This window comes from Peromyscus californicus, unplaced genomic scaffold, assembly GCF_007827085.1.
Source record: "Peromyscus californicus insignis strain IS unplaced genomic scaffold, ASM782708v3 Scaffold_5__1_contigs__length_169319896, whole genome shotgun sequence".
In the NCBI taxonomy this organism is placed as follows: domain Eukaryota; kingdom Metazoa; phylum Chordata; class Mammalia; order Rodentia; family Cricetidae; genus Peromyscus; species Peromyscus californicus.
Window position 1 is genome coordinate 21,518,767 of NW_026294573.1, and position 24,772 is coordinate 21,543,538.

Genomic DNA, 24,772 nt, shown 5'->3' on the forward strand with positions numbered 1-24,772 from the left:
AGCCTCTGTGTCAGGCAGAAGGGAACAGAGACTCTGAGGAGAAATCACCCGCTCAAAGTCACACAGCCTAGCTGCTGGTTGCAGCTTTTTTTCTTCCATTCAGTCCATTACTGTGAGCCCTCTACGAGCATGACGGAAACTAGCCAGATATATGCATGCTGCCTTCCAAAGGGACCTGTTTTACAACCTGCTGCCTACTCCTAACACAGGCTCCAACACTTTCTGCTTCTGCAAAACAGGCTGCCCCTGTGTGGTGGTCAGAGTGGGCTGTGCTGGACTTAGTCTAGTCATGGGGCAAGTTCCTGAACTTTGTATCCGGGATCCCAGGGCACGAGCTGAGCCCAAAGAAGCTTTCTCTATTCCCTCTACCTGTCTTCAAAGCAAAATCCCTTGAGTTCCAAGGCATCCCTGTCTTGTATTATTTAAGTAGATCTCTGCCAGGATGCCTCTAGGATGATGAATGAAGAGGTATTCAAGGTATATATAGCCATATATAATACCTGGTGGTGTTGGGAGTTAAATGCAAGCAAGGCTTTGGGCCATAGGCAAGCACCTTAAGATTCTGCTCCATCTCTGGCCTTTCCTAAGTAGTTTTTGCAGAAAGGCAAACCGGGGTTCACAGAGGTAGGCCTCAAGTGTACAGTCGAATGGCAAGTTTTTTGCTGTTGTTTTGAGGCAGGGTCTCACTGTGTAGCCCTGGCTGGCTTCAAACTTACAGAGATCCACCCGCCTCTGCCTCCCAAGTGCTAGGATTAAAGTCATGCAACATCGGGGCCTATTGAAATGAATCTTGAACCCCTTCCAGTAGCCTCGTCTTTCCCAGTGGGCAAGGAAGGCCAAGCAAATAGAAAACAGACCTGGGGAAGGTGGGGGTGGGGAGAGGGTGGGAACAACACAGGCCCAGGTGTACTTCCTGGGCTGAAGTGGAGCCTAGGGGAATTTGAATTTGAATCTGCACATCTGGCCGTGGCCGAGTAAAGTGAGCCAGGAGCCCCAAAGGAAGAATCCCACTGACCTTAAGCCTGCCTGGGCCCTACACCTGGAGAAGCCAAGCTTTGTGTTCTGCCAGCCCCACCCCCCAGCGGAACAGTGGGAGCATCCGGAGGAGACCAGCCCCCTCCTAGGGCATCAGTTTCCAGTCCATACTTGGGGAAGGGCTTTAATTTAAAGCATAGTGGCCAGAACTCGGCTCCCAGCACTCTAAAGGTCTCTTGCCCCAGTGTAGAGCGAGCTGAGACCAACAACAGAAAGCGTGAGTTTAATGAATAAATGAACACTCAATAAAGCCAATCTTTCCCTTCCCATCCTTCCCATGAGGCACTGCTTACCTTGGGAGGCCACATTTCACAGGTCCGGTGGACGGTGGATGGGACTAATAATGCTTTAAGGGTGGCCTCTACTCTCCTGAGCGGGACTGCATGTTACTCAGGTGTGCTGACTATGGGTAGGCATCACACTAATTGCTTCACAAGTGCCAACTGCAAGCTCCACAAGGCCCAGGCCTGCCTACTATCCTCTAGTTTTTCAGAGAGAAAAGAAAACTCAGGAGTGACGAGACTTGCCCAGGGTCACTGAACAGTGCACTACAGAAGGGGGCCACCGGCCTGCCACGGCTGCTCTGCTTTAACGCGGTGAGCTCGGTGGGGGCGGGCATTGTAACTGAACCGGGGCCTTGGGCTGGGAGTGGCCAAACGGTTCATCCGTCTCCATCTACAGAGCTCAGCCAAACGGTGCCGGAATTAGGCAAAGTTGTGGGAAAACGATCCCTTAACACCCCCCCCCCCCCCACCAGTGCCCAGAGTGAGCCCTGCGAGGTCACTTACCAACTCCCCTGGATTCCTAGGGTTCCGGCAAAAGGGAGGCCCTCCCTCCGGGGTCCCCTTTTCTGGACCCTCTGACCTGCAAGGTTCAGAGTCGCCCCTCCAATCAAGCTGCTGCGGGAGCTGGGGAAACGATCCAGGATGTTTCCAGCGGTCCGCCGCCCACTGGCTCGGTAGTTGCGAGAGGCGGGGGGCCCGAGAGAGGACTGCCTCGCCTCCCTCCTCCGGAGGAAGCCCTTCGACGCCTCGGCTCGAGCAGGAGGCGCGGGCCTGCCTGCCGGCCGGCCGGAAGAACCCGCTCCCGAGTTTTCCCGCCGCTGCCCCTCGAGCTACCTGGCCGGCCCCGGTGCCGGTGCCGGTGCCTGCGCCTGCGCCCCCGCCCCCTCCCCAGGAGGCCGCAGGGCTTGTGACTCTTGCAGAGGTGACGGGCCGAGAGGGAAACCAGGCGGCTGGGGGAGGGGCGTCGCCTGCACCTGGCCCCTGTCCGCCGCCCAGGCCGGGAAGGGCGGGCCTGGACCCCCGCCAGCCCCGAAGGAGCGGCGGGGGAGGGGAGCCTCCTGCCTCGCCCGGGGGAGGTCCGGGACCGGCCGGGGAAACCTCCCACCCCACCGGAGCGCGGCGGAGACGCGTCCGGGGATCGGGCGGCTCGGCGCCCCTTCCCGAGCTGCGCTGGGCCGGCTCCCCCGGCCGGCCGCGCTCTCCAGCTGCAGGAAATTCCAGAAGCTCTCCATCATCCGGGCGCAGCGCGCAGCCCAGGCTGCCAAGGCTCCCCCGAAGGAGAGCCACATGCCGGCCGGCCGGCCGACCGCGCGGCCCGCCCTCGCCCCCACCCTGTCCCACTCGGCCCGGCCGGCCACGTAGCCCGGCCCGCCACCCCTTCCCGCGCCCCGGGGGCCCGGCGGAATGCGTGGCGGCCCCGGCTGGGGGCTATTTTGAGCGGGAAGGGGAGCGGCCCGGCCGCGGGGTTTTCGGCTTTTTCCTGGCCCCCGGCCCGCTAGCCCAGGCCCTCGGCTGCCCGCGGAGGAGGGACACGTGGAAGGGGAGAGGAGGGCAGCCTCGATCCGGCTCCGGGCTGGGGAGGGCCCCGGAGACACCCGGCCCGACTTGCTTTGCTCTGCGGGCCGAGCGACGGGATTACTAATAGCGCCTTGCACGGGCGGTGGCTCCAGGGCGCCCGCTACCTGCACGCCCCTCCTCCGGTGAGCGCCGGCGGCCGGGGCACTCCCTCCCCAGCGGCGGACTCAGGCCTCACTGGATAGCGCCACCGAGCACCAGTGGCCAATCACCGGCCTCGATTTCCTTACCTGTAAGTTGGGATGAGCTATCTGGCTTTATTTGGAGGGTATCATATTCACTTTGCTGTGCGCGCCTTTCCCCGGGCAAAACACTTTTCTTTTTCTTAGGGGGTTGGGGGGACTTAGTTTTAACATTTATAAAGTGAGCGGGATTTAGAAGCCCCCTTTTCAGAGGAAAAGTTCCCCACACCAGAACAATGTATTTTCATACAATACATTTGCATCTAGCGCCTACTCAACGTTGGTGGACAACGGCGTGCACACTGGCTCTGCATTATCAGAATGAATTAACTCCATTAAGGTCCCAATAAAGATACAGTGTTTTTACTCCGGAGGAAACCGAGGCTCGCTAAGTAACCTGCCAAAGGTTAGACAATGGCCCAGCCCAAAGTCAGACAAACTGGCTTCAGAGTATGAGGTAATTACTGACCCAAGACAAACCCTAAAACACTCAGCTGCTTTTGACTAGTGGCAGAGGAGGTACCCAATACAATCTTCCAGCTCTTTAGCACCCCATGCAGCCCTCTGAATCTATTCAACACCTACTATAGGACAGCTAGGGGGTCCCCAGGATAGTGTCTAAAAATGGGTACCCAACTATCCAACAGCCCAAAGACTGCACACTGTTCTCAAATGCTCATCTCGGACTACTAGGCCCCTGTAGTCCACTAATTTGTCAAATTCTAGACTCAACCCAGCCTCAGAGGTAAGGGGTATGGAGATGTGAAAGGAGATGACACGTGTGGGGGGGGGCATCCTGTGACAGAGTCTAGAGCTGCTTCCTGCTCCCTCCACATCCCCCCCAGCAAGGGAACACAAAGGTTGGCAGTCACATAACCCCTCCCCTCCGCCCCGGAAACCTGGCAGTTTATTTCTGTCTCCGGGTCCCCTGTTTCCATAGAGTCAGTCCAGGAAGGCTGGCAGCAGCTGGCTTAGAGGGGCAGAGCTTCTGCTCCAAGGGTCCAGCTGCCACCCTGCCCTGCCCCCCTGCCAGGCCAGACCAGACTCCAGAGTCAGAGGTGACATTGGGAAGAGCTTAGGACTGGCTCTGAGGTGATGGCAAATGTCCTGAGGGGCCTGGAGCCACAACAGAGGTTCCACCTGAGGCCAGTTCATCAGAATTCTGAGGGAGGGAATCCTTTCTCCTCAACCCACAACCCAGGTGCTGTCTCCTGCTGGGCCAGTCTATACCAGTTCAAGCTAGTCAAGGGTGTAACCTAGCACTTCAACCCTATGTATTCCAGATTATTCTGGCTCATGACTCCTGGACCCTAGTCCCAAAGGAAAGGCTGCTTCTAAATCCATGCTGCCCTATTAGCCAGGTGCCACATGTGGCTTCTGGGCATTGAGAACAATGTTAGTGTGAAGTGGGAAATGCTGCTAAGTATAAAATACACAGCAGATACTTAAGTCTTACCCTAAAAAAAAGGAAAATATCTCAGTAGTTTTATAATGATTATATGTTGAGACGATCCTATCTTTGATTTGCTGAGTTAGATAAGATACGTTATTAAATGGATTTTGCTTCTGTTTTTTCCTTCGGTGAATGTATTAGAAGCCCCAGTCTGGTGGCACATGCCTGTAATTCCAGCATGTGGGAGTCTAAGAAAGGGTCTTGAGTTTGAGATGAGGCAAGCTTGGGCTACTTAGTGAGTTCCCAGCCTCCTTTGCCACACAGAAACTTGGTCTTAAAAATTTTAAAAAGTGAGTATTAGGCATGGCACACGCCTTTAATCTCCAGAACCAGCCAGAGCTGTACAGTAAGACCCTGTCTCGATAAAAAAAAAATAAAAAAAGAGGTATTAGAAAAATTTTAATTACATACATTACTTCCTCTGTGCTTTATTACACCACGCTATTCCAGATCAGATGGTGCTCTGGCTTACGACCAAAACTCTGCCAACTGCAGATCAATATCTGTGGCTGTCGTTCACCCACTTCCCCATATCCAGACCACAGCCCTACACATGGGTCTAAATCTCAATGCCCCATGCTCCCTCACCTCAGCTTTCTGTGAATTTAGGCAAAGCCAGAGATTTTTGTTATTGTTGTATTTGGTTTGAGACAGGGTTTTTTCTCTGTGTAGCCTTAGCTATCCTGGAACTCTTCCTGTAGCCCAGGATGGCCCCGAACTCACAGAGATCCACCTGCCTCTGCCTCCCGAGTGCTGGGATTAAAGGCGTGCGCCACCACCGCCCGGCAAAGTCAAGAGATCTGGAACTATTTTCAGCCACTATCTAGGTGTTACCGCTGCTTCTTTTTGAGACATGACTGTATTCTGTAGCCCAGGCTGGTGTGGAACTCACTGTGTAGCCCAGGCTGGCCTCAAATTCAACATCCTCCTGCCTTGACTTCCCCGGTGCCTGGATGTGCTCACACTTGGCCCTAGTCCATTTTCTACTCACTAATTCCAGATGGCTAGATCACATTCTAAGTCAACCTGCCCGATACACCAAATCTGTTTGCTTAGAGATCACTAATATTAGTTTAAAATCTGCACACCCTTCAGAAAGAATAAGGCTTTTCACCAGGAGCTGGCAAATTACAGCCCATGGGCCAAGTCCAGCCTGTTGTCTATTTCACAATTAAAGTCTGACTGGAACCTAGCCAGGTCACCTGTTTATGCAATAGCTGAGACCACTTTCAAGGTATCACAACAGAGAATGAATGGCCCACAAAGCCTTAAAATTTTTTATTATCTGCCTCTTTACAAAAAGACCTATTCTAGACAACCAAGTTCAACTCCTCATAAATCTAGATTTCAGCCTGAGCCAGTGGCCTTGTCTGATCTCTGTCTCTTCCTGCTGTGCTTCTGATGGAGCCTGATGAGACCCTAACATGAGTCCCAAGCAGCTTGGGTTCCAGATGCTACTGTAATCTCATCCGATGGACCCCAGGCCTCTTCTCTGGAATGGAAAGACTCTCTCCATTCCGACATTCCCCTGGAGAGTTCAAGGGCCCATTGGCCCTTCTCGGTGGCCTTGGGACAGGGAGGGAGGGTAGATTCCAGAGACAGCACTGGAGGCTGAGTCAAAGGGTCAGGGATAAGCCCTTCTCTGCCAGGCACTGCACATAATCAGGTCATGAAGTTAGAGTAGCCTACACACCACCCTTTCCCGGCAGTCTCCAGTGCGGGTCCATTAGCAGTAGGCTCCTAGAAGGCCAGGGAGCTCTAAATGAAATCTTCATTCTCCACCCTCACCTTGGATCACCTGATGCCTTACACCTCAGGGCTAAGCAGGCCCTTTTCCCTACCTCCAGCTCTGACTTCTTCATGGCTTTCTTTAAAAATCCTCCCAGGCCTGGCCTGTATCTGCCTTTCCTCTCTCCTTGGTCTGAGAATGCTGGGCTAACCCTAGTGGCCAGGTTGACAAAGTCTTTCCAGCTGTGACCCTGAGCGGTCGGGCACTCAGCCTCTCTAGGCCTCCTCAGTTTCCACACCCACAGAACAGAACACATTCAGTGGTATGCATTTCTTATGGCTGTTGCACAGCTTTAACAAGACTGTGAGACAGAACCCTTCACGCAGCGCCCGGGGCAGAGTGAGCACTTAGTGCCAGGTGCTGTTGGTACTTACACTGACCCTCCAGCTTAATTCAAAATTGGATTTTGTCAGGTTTATAGATAGCCTCACAAACTGTTGACCAAACCATTCTTATATTTATCTGGAGAGAGGGTCCTGGCGCTGTCATTTTCTCAGAATGGATCCTGAGCCCCCAAAGTTAAAAATCTAAATGAGAAAACAGAGGTACATAGAAGAAAAGAAGTGGCTAGCACTAGGAAGGACCAGTGTCCAAACGTGTCAGATCTCAGGTCTCATTTCTTGTACCAATCCATCTGCCTGGCCTGACCTCATCCCTCCTCAGGATCAGCTGTGGAGGTTCCTCAGTGGGCTTTCCACCCCATCACTGTCACGGAACCTCCTCTAAACTTCTGCCAGATATCTTTTGTTTTGTTTTTTTTCGAGACAGGCTTTCTCTGTGTAGCTTTGGAGCCTGTCCTAGAACTCGCTCTGTAGACCAGGCTGGCCTCGAACTCACAGAGATCCGCCTGCCTCTGTCTCCCGAGTGCTGGGATGACAGGCGTGGGCCACCACCGCCCGGCTTGTGCCAGATATCTTACTCAGATCCCTTTCTCATGACAGTGTCTTTGCCTTGCTGCTGCCGACATCATCAAGGCCAAGGTCTCCAGGTTGACATTCGGTGGCCTTCACAGCCAGCTGGGGCCCACTGGTCACCGCACCCTTCCCTCTCCTCTGGTCAGTGGGCTGATTTCTTCCTTTCCAACTGTCTGAGTACCACCCACAGGCTCACTCAGGTTGGGACAGTTCCTGCCCTGCTGGCCTGTCACCCAGTGCTTCAGGCCTAGCCAGCTGCCCCCACTCTGCCCTTGGGGTTATCCCTGGGTCCAGACACTCTCAGCTCTCCTTGAGCAGACCAGGCTGAGGTGTACTGACCACACGGCCAGCTCCAGGAAGTAGGCCACTGCCCTGACTATGCAGCTTGGCTCCATGTCTGGATACTGGCTTACCTTAGGTCTCACTTGTCCTCTCCACTCTCATTCTGTCCCCTTGCCGCAGGGAGTCAAGGGCATAGCACCACCCTCAAAGTTGGGACGGAGTCTCCAAGTCTGCTTTCCCCTCTGAGTGTCAGTGTCTCTTCTGTAGATGGGCACAGCCATATCTGCACCTCACATGAGCTTCACAAAGGCTAGATTGCTTGTAGACTCTGTGTGTGTGTGTGTGTGTGTGTGTGTGTGTGTGTGTGTGTGTGTGTGTAGATGTGTTCTAGTAAAGTTTGCAAAAATTCCAAATAGTCACCACAGACTCTATCTCTAAGTTTATTTCAGATTCTCATCCATGCCAAGAGAGGTGCTATGCACCCTGACTTCTGGATACTCGGGAGGCTGAGTCAGGAGGGTGGCCAGGAGTCCCTCAGCAGCTGGCCAACACAGTGAGACCTTTGTTTCCAAAAAAATAAAAACCTACATCCAGGGCACTCTTGCAATCTTGTACTCTCTAAGCCCTACCCTGTTTGCCTGCTTGGTACTTCTAATAACCATCTAACAAACCTCTCTGTCTCTCTCTCTCTTCATGAGTACACACACACACACACACATTTGCTCTTGTTTATTTTGGAGACAGGATCTCACTATGTAGTCAGGTTGTCCTTAAACTCATGACTCTCTTGCCTTAGCCACCCTAGGATTACAGACATATACCACCATGCCTAGCCAGCTAATAATCCATACATTTTACCTGCTTTTGTGTGAATTATTTTACTCTGTGTACATTTGCTTGAGGGTAGAGTGTTTTGTTTTGTTTTTTAATACAACAATTCTGTTCACTGCTTTGTGTCCTAGAACAGCCTAACACCAAATATGCATTGTTAGTTGAGGAATGAATGAACGAGTCACGTCTGGACTATGTTCCAGGCACCATCCTGCTCACGGATTGTCTCAGCCTAGGGTCAGGTGCTTAAAAAAATGGGGAGGAAGCAGCTTGGTTAGGCTGTGACTCCAGAGTCTACCCTGTTAATGACTGTGTTCTATTTCCTTTCCTGTGATTAGCTAAGCCTCATATTACTGTCACCCATCACATGCCCCTGAGGCCACCAGCCTCCCAACTCTTCTCCACTGGGCCACTTCCTCCCATTTCTCAGCTCTAAGTAAGCTACACTACTCATTCTCCCCTTGGGGCCGGTGCTTAGGCCCTGCCTAGAATGTCCTGGGCCCCCATCTCTTTCAGCTCACCTATCTCTCAAGACTCATGTGTGGGAGCATTCTAGCCAGGTTCCACTTTCCTTTACCTGCAGCAAGTTCAAGTTTGAGGCCAGCCTGAGCTACACAAGTCACTCCGTCTCTTTCCCTACTCTCCTTTTTCTGTGTTTGAGCATGAGCATGTCTGTGCACGCACACATCATGCACACACAGGCCTTGTCCTCTTCTGTCCCTTCTTTGCTATCCCTGTCCCTCTCCTGACCAGGGCGTCCTCCTTCATCTGCTAGATCAACACCTCCGACCCCAGCCCCCAACTAGTTTGAATCTTTTTGATTAAGAAATGTAGCCCCAAGCTGGGCGGCGGTGGCAGTGGCATATGCCTTTAATCCCAGCACTCGGGAGACAGAGATGAGGATCTTTGTGAGTTCGAGGCCAGCCTGGTCTACAGAGTGAGTTCCAGGAAAGGCTCCAAAAGCTACACAGAGAAACCCTGTCTCGAAAAACCAAAAAAAAAAAAAAAAAAGAAAAGAAAAGAAAAAAGAAAGAAATAAATAAATGTAGCCCCAAGTCCACATGGAGATACACACCTTTAATCCCAGCACTCAGGAGGCAGAGGCAAGGAAGTTTCTGTGAGTTCAAGGCCAGCCTGGTCTACATAGTGAATTCCAGGACAGCCAGGGCTATGTGAAAAGACTTGTCTGGAAGGAAGGAAGGAAGGAAGGAAGGAAGGAAGGAAGGAAGGAAGGAAGGAAGGGGCAGCCCCACCCTACTAGCTAGCTTTCTCTTTTTCCTTATTTTTTTTCCGTGTGTGTGTGTGTGTGTGTGTGTGTGTGTGTGTGTGTGTGTGTGTGTGAGAGAGAGAGAGAGAGAGAGAGAGAGAGAGAGACACTTTCTGACTGGCTGTGTTTGAGGGATGTAACTGTACCTCTTGGAACTCATTTCCTACCTGCAAAATGAGGAGAATACATGCTCTGCCTTCTGAACACACACTTGACACTAAGCACTCAGGGAACACCAACCCACATCATGACATTTTATTGTGTTGCTCATCTCCATCCGAAGAGCCTCAGCCTGCTCAGTTCTTCCTTTCTGAAGAGCCCCCCTGCACACACTTCTTTCCAGATTACGATGGAAAGAAGAAGACAGCTACAGTGTTCAGTCCCTTACTATTTGTAGTGGTTGGAAACTTGTCTGGTACCCAGCAGGCTCTTTGTGTTACTCGTTAAATAAATTAACTAAATCCTCACCATACTCTAAGGTGGGGAGAGCTACTATTACATTCATTTTTCTGACAGTCGAGGCCATGCACCATGAGTGGGATCTGAAGATTTGGGTCTTATTTCTGTGTATGTGTGTGTGTCATATGTGTGGATGCCTTCAGAGGCCAGAAGGTGGTGTTGGATCCCCTGGATCTGGTGTTATAGATGACTGTGAGCTGCCCAACACGTGGGCTGTGAACTGAACTTGGGTCTTCTGGAAAAGGAACAAGTGTTCTCGAAGACTCTTAACCCCTGAGCCATCTCTCTGGCCATATGAATGTGACTTGAGACCAGCAGTCTGACTCCAGCACTGGGTCTACCACAGCACACCCCCCACACACACACACCCGCCTCCTCCCCGGCTCTTCCCACCTACTGTGCTCTGGGGTGGGACTCTCCGGGGTTGGAGCTGAACATCAACATTGGACACTCGATGACCTCTGTGCTTTGGAGCTCAGACCCTTTGTATTTGCCCTCACCGGGCCTGATAAAACCCTAAAACATCAGTCCTGTAATTACGTTCTCTTGACAAATGAGGAAACTGAGGCTCAAAGAGGAGTCAAGTAACTGCAGACACAGGATCCAAATCTAAACTCTCAACTACATCATGGCGTTTGAGATTTTTCTTTTTCTCTTAATGTGTGACACAACCCTTGAGAGCCATTCACCCACACCAACGTCATTCCTCCAGCGGGACCAGGAGCTTTCTGAGGCCAACCAATCTCCCATGGCCCCTTCCAGTAGTCACCACTGTAGCAATGGGGCCATGTCCACAAAGGATCCCTAGTCAGGGACACCTGGTGCTATCTGTGTCTGTCCGTCCGTCCATCTCCACACACATCCACCCGCCTTGATTTGTAGACTCTCTCTGCCCATTCAAATATTTGAGTTGGTGAAGAGTCTGCCTCTTAACCTAGACAGGAGGCTTCCCAAAGATACATTTTCTCCTGTGAGTCCAGGGCTCCCATCTCTACCTTAAAGCACCATGGTGAGGTGGAGAGGTGGAGAGAACCTGGTGGTTCAAAATAAGAGACCTTGTCCCAGCATCCCAAGTTCAAAAGTACCAGCTTTGTAGGACCTTGGACAAGCTCTGTAGCTCTCTAAGCCCTGCTTCTGTGATATAGGAGCCCCCCTCATCTGGGAGGTAAGTTATCAAGACTTGCCCGGGTGAATGCTTGAGACTGGAAAACGGTAAACCCTACAGATACTATGTTTTCAAGTTTAGTTAGTTTGTCAATCACTCACCCTAAGAGATTAGCAACAATATAGTTGAATGCTTACAATATAGTAAGTGTAACAAAAGTACTTAAAACTTATGAAGCAGGGGCTGCAGAGATGGCTCAGGGATTAGGAGCACTGGCTGCTCTTCCAGAGGACCCAGGTTCAATTCCCAGTACCCACACGGCAGCTCACAACTATCTGTAACTCCAGTTCCAGGAGATCTGACATCTTCACACCAATGCACATAAAGTTAAACTATTAAAAAAAAAACTTATGAATTGTTTATTTCTGGAATCTTCCAGTTAATAGTTTTGGACTCTTAAGTGACCACAGTTAACTGAAAGAAGTAAAACCGGGGGCTGGAGAGATGGTTCAGTGGTTAAGAGCACGGGCAGCTCTTCCAGAGGACCCAGGTTCAATTCTCAGCACCCACATGACAGCTCACAACTGTAACTCCAGTTCCAGGGGATCCAACAGCCTTACAAAGACATACATGCAGGCAAAACACCAATGCACATAAAATAAAAATTAATTAATTTTTTAAAAAAAGCTGGGTGATGGTGGCACACACCTCTTATCTCAGCACTTGGGAGGCAGAGGCAGGTGGATCTCTGAGTTCAAGGCCAGTCTGGTCTAGAGTGAGTTCCAGGCCATACAGAGACATCCTAGCTTGAAAACCCCAAAAGAGAGAAGTAAAACAGAGGCCATGGGTGGCAGTGTAAACAAGGACAACAGAGGCGGCGGCTATTGCTTGTAAAATTCTAAGTGTTTCTAAGTGAAGCTGAGGAGGTGGGAGCAGCTCAGAGGAGGAGCATGTGCTCGGTGTAGATGAGGCTCTGGGTTCACTTCTCAGCACCAGGGGAAAAAGGTGCTTCATGAAAGTAGGAAGGCTCCGCCCTGCCATGGAAGGCCTCCTGTGGTCGGCCACAGAGCGCCTCAGTTCCAAACAGGCCAGTGAAGAGCTCAGGAAAATTGAGAGGTGGCAGAAACCTTACCCTTGGGGGAGCCACTGTGACAGGGACCTACTCCCCAACCCCACATCCTCCCAAGCCAGTGGACCCCATTTCCTGGCCTCATCAGACATCTGGCCTAACCCTCCGGCTCTAATCTCTGAAAGGTCTCCCATTGTTAACCCTTTCCACCCAAGACAGGTTACTGCCTAAATCCAGGCCTTGCTCTCTTAGTTGCTGTGTGACCTCAGGCAAGCCACAGCCCCTCAGAGGCTTTACCTTCTTCATACCGACCAGGGGGTAATCCTGTCCCCTCCCAGTGATAACTGAGGTCACATCCATGGATGTGTCACAGGTACTCTGTCATGCTGGTAACTTAGACCCTTGACCACACCAGGAGCATGTCATCCGAGCACCAGTAGGGCAGAGAGCTGTCCCTAAAAACTGACATCCTCTTGCCTCGAACGTTCTCCAACAGTCTTGGAATACCACCCAAAGCACGTTCCCACTCACAACCCCATAACACTGAAATAGACAAGGGTTCGAGTCAGGCTTCTCAAGGTCACAACCACTAGAGCCAAAGGCCTGAAGCCAATCAGGGAGAGCAAAGGCGGGAAGAGTCCCTGGGGGAAGCAGCAGGGGCTGTGAAGGAAACCCTGTGATGGGAAAGGTAAAGGGAGAAACCTGCTCCCCAGAGCCCTGCTCTTCTCCCACAGAGCGGCACCTGGCCAGGCCTTCTACTTCTCTGAGAGGCAAGAGGAACTAGTGGCAGCAAGTTAGAATAAGAGATTAACTCTGTTAATTAATTAAAATAAACAGCAAATTAAATACAGCAAAATTAAAATAGCACAGGAGATTAATTCTCTACTAGCCCCACCTCACAGGTGAGATGTTTAAAGGGCCCCTCACAAACCGGATCCAGGGCAGCTGAGGGGATGTGTGGCAGATCACTTGCCTCACTACAACCCCTCACACAACATAGCTCCCTGAAGGCATTCACCTGGCTCTGATACCCCAGTTGGCCTCCTGGCTCTTCACCCTCAAAAGACTCCATGAACTGTATTCCTGAACCTTGCTCCCCCATCAATGGGAGGAAGGGCCTGACACAGCCCAGGTCGGAGGTTAGACTGTGTCCTCCTGGGCACATGGCCCACATCCACTGCCACACAAGTTAGGGCAGGACGGAAGAGGGACACAGGCCCTCTCATTTGGATCCTTTCTAGGGGTGGAGTCAGGCTTTGGAAAGACCTCTGTCTTCTGGGCTGGGCTCTAGCCTCTCTTCCGGGTGCCTAAAGTCCCTCTCTGGAGACCCCTCCCTTCATTTTCTCAGGACACTCGGGAAGAAAGCACTACCGAGGCCCAGAATCCAAGCCAAAGACGTTCACTCCAGGTGGCTCACCCAACCCTCACATGAGGCCAGAGTTTCCTCCCACACAAGGTAACAACTTATTTCACAGATGAGGAAACTGAGGCCAGGGCAAGCACGTGGTGGGGCCCGAAGCTGAATCTCAGTGACCACACTTCATGTTACCATCAAACGTTCAGCGTTTGAGTGAAACCCAGCACTACACTGACCCCTCTTTCCCATAACCCTATGCTACTGCTCCATCACCTTGTGGCCTCCCCGACAATGGATGAACAACAGCCTCTCAGTTCCTGCCCTCCAGCTGTTGATGGCAGATAATGAATGGTTCCACCTGAAGCTCCTCCCCCAACCTCAGCCTGCCCAGATTCTACCCGTTTACCCGCAGCTCCATCGGCCAGCCAGGGCACCGATGCTTGCCTCCTTTAAGCAATCAGGATTGCTCTACCTCCACCCCTGCCAGAGCACTTCCTACTGTCTGCCTGATAATGTTATCCAATGGTACTGTCCACCCCAGCACCTGGCGTGGTACCCAACACTCCGTTGGGTGCTGAGTGGGTCTCATCTAACTGATGTCCTCCACCATGTCCTGCTGATACCTGACTGCAGCGGCTACTATTTACCCGCTAGCGACAAGCCCAGCACCACCTACACTGTCCCATCGTTCCATGATGGCCCTTGCTCATAGAAGCCTCACAGCCCTGGACCTGGAGCTGTGCACACCGATCCTTGCCTGTACATGAATCTCCCCGTCTATGCTCATGCTTCTAGATGAGCCCACGGGCCTGTAGTACTCAAACCTCCCAGATAAACCACTTATAATCCCAGAAGGCTGAAGCAGGATGGCAAGTTCCTGGGCTACACAATGACTTCTGGGGATAGCCTGAATTACAGGGGGAGACCTTGTCTCAAAACAACAAGGCCAAGTGCGGTGCCTCACACAGAGGCAGGAGGAGCTCTGTGAGTTCAAGGCCAGCCTGGTCTACCGAGTGAGTTCCAGGCCAGCCAGGACTATGCAGTGAGACCCTGTCTCAAAAACAAAACAAACGAACAATCCAAATTTTTCCAACTACATGTTTCCAGTCTAATGATCTAATCTAATCCAGATTCGGATGCTAAAGACTTCCTCTTTTGGGGCTGGAGAGATAGCTCAGCGGTTAAGAGCATTGGCTGCTCTTCCAAAGGACCTGGGTTCAATTCCCAGCACCCACTTGGCGGCTCACAACTGTCTGTAAACTCCAGTTCCAGGGGATCTGACACCGTCACACAAGTGCACATAAAGTAAAGGTTAAATTACATTAAAAAAACAAAAACCCTCCGGTGTCTTCCCGTGGCTCACTGAACAAAACTCACTTCCCTGAGCAGGACGGCCTTCTACCCTCTTCGAAGCTCTCCTCTGCTCTTCAGCTGTACTCCATTCTCTCAGCACGTCAAAGTTAGCTCCCCTTCAGGCTTTGTACATGCTGTTCCCTCTGGCTAGAACACCCTTCCCACAGTGTTCCTGTTGTGACGTCATACACATCCCCTGATAGCCAAGATCAAGGTTTACCTTCCAATCTAGTAGAAAGAGGGAAGCAACAAATAGCCAGGTTGGTCACAAAACTTGGAAGGAAAAAGGAGCCAATGCCTGTCTTTGCTATCAGTCTCCTGGGGCTTCACCCATAAACAATGCTCAAGCCATATGTGGTAAGGGAATGAGTGCTCCATATACACTTGTTGACTAGACAGAAAAAAAAAAAAAAGGGACAAAAGAATACAAGGCCACGGTATGCGGGGCCGGAAGTGGAGGAGAGACTGAGGCTAGGAAGGCCAAGGACATCGTGAAGAGCCACGACAGATGCCATGAGGGCCGGATCTGCAGCACAGCTCCACTCCTGGCCGCCGGAGTGTTTGCGAGAGGCAGAGGACGGGAAGTGAAGGGAGGCTCAGGAAGTGTGTGCACATGCATGCGTGTGTGAGGGGTAAGGATGCACGTGTGTTGCATTTGTGAATTGACCTGTGTGTGAGAACACAAGGAAATGGGGGAGTTGACTGGACTCTGTGTGAGAAAGCCATGGAGGCTGTGGGACTGCATTGGTGTGTAAGCAAGGAAACTGTGTGTGTGTGTGTGCATACACACACACAGGGTGTTGTATGTACCTGACCGAAGTTGCACATGTCTGCTGGAAGGAGGAATGACTGAGGAAGACAAGGGGAGGGGCACGTGACCGAGGGGGTGAGGCTGTAAGGGGGGCTGCTGTAAGACTGTACAGGGGAAGACCATGTCTCCGTGAGCGTGACCAACACAGAAGTGAAGAGGTGTCAGGGCTCTGCTGAGGGTGTGGCTGGGGTGGCTTCTCCACAGGCCTGGTGCCAGAGGTGGGGGCCAAGGGTTGGGGCTCAGGGAGCAGAAGATTCCTCAGAGCCTCTCAGGTGCCAGATCACTGTGTTCCCAAGCAGGGAGGCTGAGACAGAGGCCCAGATGTGCGTGTGCCTCCACATCTGTCCACAGCAAAACCTCTGGGCATTTATGGGTCTTTGTCTATGTCCGGGTGTGCACGCCTGTGCTTGTGTAAGCCCTGCCAGCCGTGTGTCTGCACTTGTCTTTGTCTGTCTGCATCCAGGGCCTTTGTCTGAGAGTGTGGCTGTTGGTCTATGCCTGTCTGGGTGGCAGTGTCTGGTTTTCTGTGTCTAAGTTTATCTGTGTCTATGGGGTACCATGTATCCTTGACTCTGCATGTTTAAGGGGTGGACGCAAGAGACCTCTCGGGCTGTTTGTCGGCATCTGCAGATCCGGGTGGCCTTCCTCTGGAGGACACACTATTCTGAAGCTGTGGGCCCAAAGCTCTGGTGTATCTGAGTGTGTGCAACGAGTGTGTCTCTGTGTGCGCCATGCTATGTCCTGTAGCACAGCAATGCTTCTCTGTGTTTGTGACACTGTGGATGTGTGTGTCTCTCTACCTCTGCATGTGTGTGTCTGTGTATGTGTGTTGGGTGTGAGGGGTTTGTCACAGACTGGTGAGCAAGTTAATCTCAGACTCCGTGACACGTGGAATAAAATCACGCTCCCATAATAGGATCATTCGTCTTCCTGTCCAAGGAGAGAACCGACTCTTCACCCTCCACCCTGGGGGAGCCAGTGGGGCCAGGGCCAGACTCCAGCCCCCACTCAGGCCCCTTCTGGCCCTTGGCACCTCTCTCCCTCCTCTGCTGCAACAGGCTCATGCGGCCTCCAGAGTGCCCTGGTGCCCACTGTGGACTGGGCAGGGCTCCAGGACACGTGACTGGGCCTTAGAGGCCTGTCCTGGGCCCCCCAGCCCCACCCACTGCCAAGGAGGGCTCTGCCCCAGATGGGGGGGGGGGTTTGCAGGAAGGAATCTTTGAGCCCCTCCTCCTCCCGGAGGGGAGGGATGAGCTGCAGGCCCAGCCGGGATTTTCCATCTCTCAGCAACAAGATTCCTGGTGAGCAGGCTGCGGGGTTTGGCAGGACGCCTGCTGGAGACCCGCCCTCACCCGCCAGGACGCCTGAGTCCCCAAGGCCCAGCAGCAACGGGTTCCCTGGGGAGCTGGGAGGGCCCCAGCACTCCAGCCTACAGTTGCCTGGGCCTGTGGGAAAGCCAGACCCCCTGCCTTCCAACCAAAGATGGCTCCCCAGCCCCCACCCCCCAGGCTAGCCACCACCCTGCCTCTGGCCTCCTTGAAGCCTGCTTTCCCAGGCCAGCTACCAAGCACCGCCCTAGCCTGACCTCAGCACACACCCTGCTTTGCGTTCTAAGGCTCACCTCCAGGTCTCAGGGATGCAGGACAGGGTTGTGTTTCTCTTCTCAAGACTTGGGGGGATTCTCAGGCCAAGACTATTTATGAGTCTTGCATCTGTGAAATCCTCTTGGTCCCAGCTCTCCTTCTGGACTGAGCTGAGCAGCACCAGCTGGGGAAACTGAGGGAATGAAGCCCTCTCTACTCTACCCATCATAAGCCCTCTACCCACCCATCCAGAGGCCTCTTAATTTTGCCCATCAATGCTGCTGTGCCTCTCTCTTTCCCATGAGGGCAATGTCGGAGGGGTGAGCCTCCATCAGAGTTTGGGGAAGAGAACGGGCAGGTGGGTGGGTTCTCTCAACCCCCAGCAACATGGGATGAGCAGCTGGAAAGCTGGTTTGGTGAGAGATTAAGGTTGAAGAGGAACCAGAGACTCCCAAGATTTATGAGCCTCATTCTTCTCCCTCAAATTCCCCTCTAAGTCCCCCAGTCCCAGCCTGGTCCCTCCAGGGTTGTGCTGTGGCCCCAGGCCAATGTCAAGGCCCCAACCCATCCATCAGCTGTTGCCAGGGAGTTTCCGCCCCAACGGGTACCAAAGGGAGGGGCTTAACCGACACTGGGGACTCAGATGGATGGGAGGGGGCATGGCCCTGAAAAGTCAGCCAACAACACCCTCCCAAGAGCTGGGGGGCTCAAAACCTCCAGGGAGAAAACCAGGCGGTGGGGTGAGGCCCAAGAGGAGGTGCCTCCCAGCCCCATCGCCACCCCCAAGCCCCACCTTTTCAACAGGCCCGAAAGAAGACCTAGGATCCAGAGAGGCCCTACAGCTCACCAGGGTGTGTGACCTTGAGTGGCTTCTACTCCTCTCTGGGCCCACCACACACTACCGGAAGCGGTTCTGATAGACCAGGTAGGTATTCTCCATTCAGCTCAGCCCCTTCAACACCAGGCCCTGCCCTCTCTCCAGTGAAAGGGAGTCAACAGAAACTGGGCCACATGGGGTGAGGTGGCCCAGGTAACTAACTGAAAGAGACTGAGGTCACCCAAGTCAGTGCTAAAAACCTAGGATTATTCTCCCTCCTCTATCCATTTTGGGGATCAGTAAAAACTAAGACTCAGGGAGAGGGTCAAGCTATGGGGCGGGGGGGGGGGGGGGGACGTGAATTAATGTACGGCTGTACCAGGAACCGGCTGTGTGAATTCCCACACCTTCTCTCCGTCTTGGACTTTGCATCTGTAAAATGGGGTTGTAGCCCTCATAGGATTATTGAGTCCAGCCGAGTCAATAGGGGCAAACGCCTTGGCCCAGTGCCTGACACACAGTGGCTGCTCTCCTACCTGCTTAATACTATATTCACATAAATCCAAGTGGCCAGAGGTGAAGGGAAGGAGGGATCCAGATGTGGCTGGAGGATGAAACCAACCTCCTCGAGCCAGGTTGGGACCCCCAGAGCCTCAGACCAGGAGGGCCAGCCAAATTTCCTGGAAGCCCCCCAGCTGTCTCCCCTACTCGTTAAAGGCCTCTCATTAGTGAGCCGGGGCACCTGCCCCTCCATGCGTAATAAGCCTCATTAGTAGCTTAGCCCCAAGCTCTGAGCCCAGTGTGTCTATATGTGTGCACGCGCATGAGGGTAGGGGGGCCGCAACAGGCCACCAGCCAGGAGACAGCACCCTCGCCAACCACACCCCCTGCCTGTCATCCACAGAGCCCGTCACCACCCAGCTTGTCACCTGCCTGCCTCACACCCGCACCACCTGTCACCCACCCAGGCTTGTCACCCACCCAGCCCGTCACCTGCACCACCTGTCACCCACCCGGCCTGTCACTGAAGCCGCCTGACAGGCATCTGGGTGGGGGGACAGGAGATGGGGAGAGAAGCCCACAGAGGTGTAGAGCTGGGGGCCCCAGAGACCCTGTGGGACCCCCACTTCTGCTCGGCATCCTGCAGTATCGCCATGGCAACCTCTCAGCCGCAACCACTTTCCCAAACATCCCCCGCCGGCCCCCCCCCCCAGGCCCTGCTCTTAGCTGAGCTGAGAAGAGCCTGAGTGACAGCAGAATGCGGTGGGAAGGAGGGGGTTCATCTGCTGGCTGGCCTTGACCATCCTTTCCGCCCTTGGACTCGGTTACTCCATCTGCAAAATGGAGGGGCCAGAAGGTGAGGCCTTGGGCGAGCAGGCCATCCTTCTCCACCGTGGATTGGCTGAGCTGGCTGCCAGTTAGCCTGTGAAAGCCAGGAGGTGGGACAAAAAGACGGGGGCTTCTGGGCTCTTCCACACTCTTCTGCCAAGGTCCCAGCCCAGAGTGGCTAGGCCTCTGGCTCAGGCTCACACAGCAGGAAAGAAGCAGGCTAGAAGGAAGGAGAGGGGCTCTGCTACAGGACCGCTAGCTAGAGGTACCACTGTGTGACCCAAGGTGACTAGGGGCAGGCTTGGCTCCCACCACTGAGCTGCATTATTTATGAAACTCTGAGGTGAGAGTGGAACAGCAGCTGTGACACTGGCCCTCTGGGGGCTCATGCCACGGTGGGAGGGTGAACACAAGGTGGTCCTCAGGAAAGGACTTGGAGTCCCTGGCTCCCTTCGGGGCTGGCTGGGGCAGGGTTCAGAGGGGCAATAACCTGTCCTCCCTCCCAACCTTGTCCCCCCCCCCCCCCAATTCCTCTCCACTCCTCCAGGCAGGCAGCGATAGGATTACTTCTGCATGACTGCCCGCTCCACAGGGTTCCGAGACCCTCCTGCCTGCAGCAATCTTTAAAATTCCTCCAGCCCAACCTCTCTCCCTTTCTCCCTGCAGTGAATGCTCTGGAGTCTACCGCAGTGTACCTACTGCTGCTGCTGCTGCGTTACTGCCTCCACCAGCACCACGACCAAGCCAGCAGGGGCCCCAGGTCCCTTGTGCCCAAGGATAAAGATGAGCCCATCCTCAGGGTTCAGTCCCACATCCCTCAGAACCCTCTCCCCCTTGGTGCTGCTGACCCAATCCCACAGACCACAATTCCAGCTGGGGTCGGGCATACCCAGCAGTACCAAGGCGAATGGGCACTATGTACAAACACATCTGGTAGCACTTGGAGTGCCTGCCTGGGTCTGGTGTGCCAGAACCTGGCTGCTCCATATCTCAGCTATGACTCCCCTATCTCCCCAATCCCTGCTACCCCCCCCACCCACCCCGGGGTGAACAGACAGCTTGGTCAAGCTAGTGTCTGTGGCTCCCAAGGGCACAAAGGCAGGAGACGTATCCTCTGAATTTTTTAAGAGCCTAATGTAGCCTGCAACCTAGGACTTGCTATGCCAGAACCTTCTTAGCTAAGCAGTGTCCTGGGGACCCCTCCCACAGCAATATAACTGCTTCCTCTTTTAGGACTTGGGGGCCAAGGAAGCCCTCTATGAGCCTTCTCTCAGCAAGAGATACCAGGGACCCTCAAGACAGAGTGAGTTGGGGGGGGGCTGCAATACCCAACAGCCCCCCCCCCCATCTCTCCATCCCTAAAGCAGGCAGAAGCAGCTTGGGTTCTAAATCACTCCCCTCATGCTGCCCTCTGAGGCGGATTCTGTGCATCTGTAATTAGGGGGTGGAACAGATGGTGGAGATTCCGTTTAAAATCAGGCATCTACTAAAGGAACTGACTCCCAGGGAGGCCATGCCCCACAGCCTAGATCTGTGGGGGCTCACCAAGCAGCACTCTCCCCATCCCTTTCCCAAAGCCCTGTCCTTCTCAGGTATGGGGGGAAATCTGGCAGGGTTGAGATGTGGGAGTAACTTCCCCTACCCGCAACATGCATGCCAGAGCCCAGGCAAAGCTAGGTACTCAAAGAGTTCTTGGCTGAGAGTCCAGGGTGACCAGGTGCCAAGTGGCTCTGCCTATTCCCCAAAGGGGCTCAACCCCCCAAGCTTAGGCCAGAGTGTCCACAGCCCAGGATCTGGGGGGCAGCTTTGAACCAGATGTCCAGCCTCACTGTCCAGGAATGAAAGGCCCGGGGCAGTGAGGGGTGGAGATGGCTCCCCAAGCAGAGGAGGCTCTGGGAAGTGGAGGAGGCAGTAGACAGAGAGCAGTGCGTGTGAATAAGGCGAGGCTGTCTGGGGGTAAGGAGCTGAGTGGGGGAGGGTGTGCTGGAATGTGTGGCTGGTGGGAGTGAGGACCGCAGAAGAAATGAAGCTGAGGTGGGGTGTGTGACAGGGTGTCATGGGGTGCCGGGGAAGCTGAAAAGCTACATGTGAGCTCAAAGGGGCGAATGGGTCAGGGCGGTGACTAGGCAAGGCTGTGCATGTTATAGACAAGCTGAGTGTTTGGAGAAAGGTGTAGGAGTGTCCCTGTGCCTTTCCAGGGTTGAGCCTAGAATCAGAGCTAGGCTGAGTCTGAGGAGGTGCTTGGGCTCAGGCAGGGTTGCCTATGGAAGTGTGGGAACCTCTGGGAAGTGGGGATGCATGCACATGCATGCTGGGGAAGGCATTAGAAGCTGTGAGGACCTTTGGAGGTATGCTAGAGGAAGCTTTGTCTGTGAGTTTGAGATAAAGGTGGAAATGAGGAGCTTTGGCTGCGTGTGTGTGTGTGTGTGTGTGTGTGTGTGTGTGTGTGCGTGTGTTTGGGGGGCTTATTTGAAAAGGTGGGGATGCAGGCTGCCAGGCTTTAGCTGGGGGTAAATGCTTGTGTGAGGGGAGATGTTGGATGTGAAGTCTATGTATGTGGGGAGGTATGAGGGCTGTAAGCAGGTCTTGGGTCTATCTGGTGAAGTGTTGGGGTTGGAGAAGACTCTGATGTACTTGAAAATGTGGTAGAACCTGTGTGTTGGGGTGTCTAGGAGTCATAAAAATCAGGGTTTGGTTGAGCGCTGGGACTGCACTGTGTTTGGAAAGATGAAGCGATGTTTCTGGACAGGTTACAGTGATCTTAACTGGGAATGGATATGGAGGTGCTGGGACTAGAGAAGGGGTTGTGGGTCTGAGAGTGTGGTAGGAGCTACTGTACTGTATAGGGAGGTTGTGTCTGGGGAGGTGCCAGAGGCCTGAGAACTACGTCCTGGGAGGGCAAGTATGGATCCTTGCTATCAGAGATGCTGGGGTTATAAAGCACACGTGTGGGAGGGTATCAGGATTATAACTAGGCTCCCGGGGGTTTGGGGAGGTGTTGCAGCTTACACGGGTAGCTGTGTGGTGTATGTATTTGGGGGGGTGTTGGCTATGTGCTTGTGAGACAGTTGGATATCAAGGAGGTGTTGGTGTTGGGTTGTTGTGTGTAGAAGTGTTGGGACTGTGTGTTTGTAGGTATGTTTATCAGTTATTTGGAGTCGTTGAGGCTGTGAGCATATACGTGGGGCATTTGTGCATTTCTGAGGCACGGAAGGAATTGCTGGGGAGCTGTATGGCGAGAGGAAGGGACTAGGCCTCTAGGAAGATGAAAGGCAGAATCCTAGCCTTTGCTCAGAGGCCCACCTGGGGACTGCCCCCCTAGAAACCCTCTGCTGTGGGGTACCTGTACTGAGACCACACTGTTGAGACAGGCAGGTCCATCTGTCTCCCCTTGTGCCTGGGCCCCAGGAGTAGAGCTCCCTCCTCTGTCCCTGGGGGGCAACAATGAACCTCAGCCCACCCACCTGCCTTCAGATGGTCCAAGCAGAAGCTTCCACAAGACTGCCTGGAGGGCATCACTATGTTTGAAGAGGCACTGGCTGGGGATGGGGAGAACGACCCAGAAATAGTCCTTATGGAGGCTCCTTTGAAAACCACGGCCACCAGGCAAGAAGCAGCAGGAGGACAAGGGCAGGCATGTCTGTCCTTGGGCTGTCTGTGTGGGTCAGCCCCCAGCTGCAACACCCCCCCCCCCCCCGTAGCCCTTGTCATGTTTTTATGCTGATGGTCCCTAGTCAGTCATCACCAAGGTCTTGAAAACCACCCATCTAAGCCAGGGCAACAGGCACTGGTACCTAAGCACACCTCCTAAGTTCAGACAGACACCCACACACTTCCACGTACAATGTGCACCACTGCACCCTTATACACGTGGCTCAATCTCAGGCCCCTGAACTTGTACACACAGGCACACTGCATGTAGTTACTCAGCTCTGTGAAACCCAGTGTAGCTACACACCATCTTGTCAAGGCAACCTAAAGTCAAGGTTTCTTTCTTTTTTTTCTTCTTCTGGTAATACTAGAGATTGAACCTGAGGGTCTTGTGTATATATGGAAAATGCTCGATCACTGAGCTACAGCCCCAGCCCTCTTTAGACACCCTTATCTCATACACATGCATCCACATTGATACCTGCCAAGCGGTTATCTCGATCTCTGTGTCTCTCTCTCACACACACACATACACACACATACCCCATCTCACAAGTGCTCAGTCTTTCTCACATACTCCACGATAGACTCACGCGTGTTCATGTTTATATACACACGCGCCCTTATCAATTCTCAGGTACCTTTTTCCTACTATCCAATCCTCCACAGCACCTTTGTGTCCGGGCTATTGCCTTGCCTTCCTTGGAGAGCTTCTACCCACTGAGTAGATCCTCTACCAGCTGGGTCCGAGTGGAGGCCCTCTCTGCTCAGGTATGACTCTCACTGAATGTGTCAGAGTTTGAGTTTGTGACACTTCCGAGACCTCACAATAGGCCTGTGTGTCACCACCTGGATAGCTAAGGAGGCACAGGCATGTTATCTGTTACATGGTAAGAAACAGAGTGTAAAGACGAGGCACCAAGTCATAAAATGTGTATGTACAGGTGGGAGTCCAGGGGCACATTTACACAGAGGAGACATCCTCCAGCAAGTGGGAAGCGAAGGGACCTTTCTTGAGAGCCAAGAAAGTCACACATTTCCATGCTGGAGTAGGGGGCAGGAGAGCCCTCTCGGCAATCCCCCTTCCAACAGAAGAGCAGAGAAGAAGGAGCTCTGCAAGGCTTTGCTCTCTCCCTCTCTCTCCCTGACCTCTTTTAGCAGCTGGAAACCGAGCCGGGGGAGGAAGGAATGGAGACTTGGCTGGCTGGCCGGGGGTTTGGGGAGGGACGAGGCAGAAAACACCTTCCAGATTCTCATCAAATTCCTGTTTGTGGTTTGTAGCCTCAGTCAGTCAGTCAGTCAGTCAGTCTCTCAGTGTCTCTCTCTCCTCTCCTCTCTCTTCCCCCTCCACCCGGGTTTCCCCTTTCTTTATCTCTTCCTCTTTCTCAGCGCTCCCCATCTTTCTCTTCGCTTACTCTATCTCTGCCTCTCCTCAGCCTTTCCATGTTTCTGACTCTTCTCTCTGCCAGCACCTCTGTCTGTCCGTCTCTCCTTGTCCCAGTCCATCTGTCCGTCTCGGTCTGTCTGTGCGTGGGTGTCTCTGTCCATCTGTTCTACCATCCATCTGTCTGTGCTAGTCCTTCGAAGCGTACCCACTCGCTCTCTCAAGCTCCTCTAGGTCAGCAA

At 53.3% G+C, this 24,772-nt stretch overlaps 2 protein-coding genes across 2 annotated transcripts in view; one reads left to right on the plus strand and one right to left on the minus strand.

The window, feature by feature from the left end:
• Positions 1-24,772, minus strand: part of Ahdc1 (AT-hook DNA binding motif containing 1) — a 66,590-nt gene that overhangs the window by 35,922 nt on the left and 5,896 nt on the right.
• Positions 1,441-9,321, plus strand: LOC128096244 (translation initiation factor IF-2-like). The gene is made up of 3 exons (XM_052715585.1): positions 1,441-1,444; positions 1,793-3,126; positions 7,260-9,321. Exons 1-2 carry the CDS (start codon positions 1,441-1,443, stop codon positions 2,959-2,961), a joined length of 1,173 nt encoding a protein of 390 aa, XP_052571545.1. The 3' UTR covers positions 2,962-3,126; positions 7,260-9,321.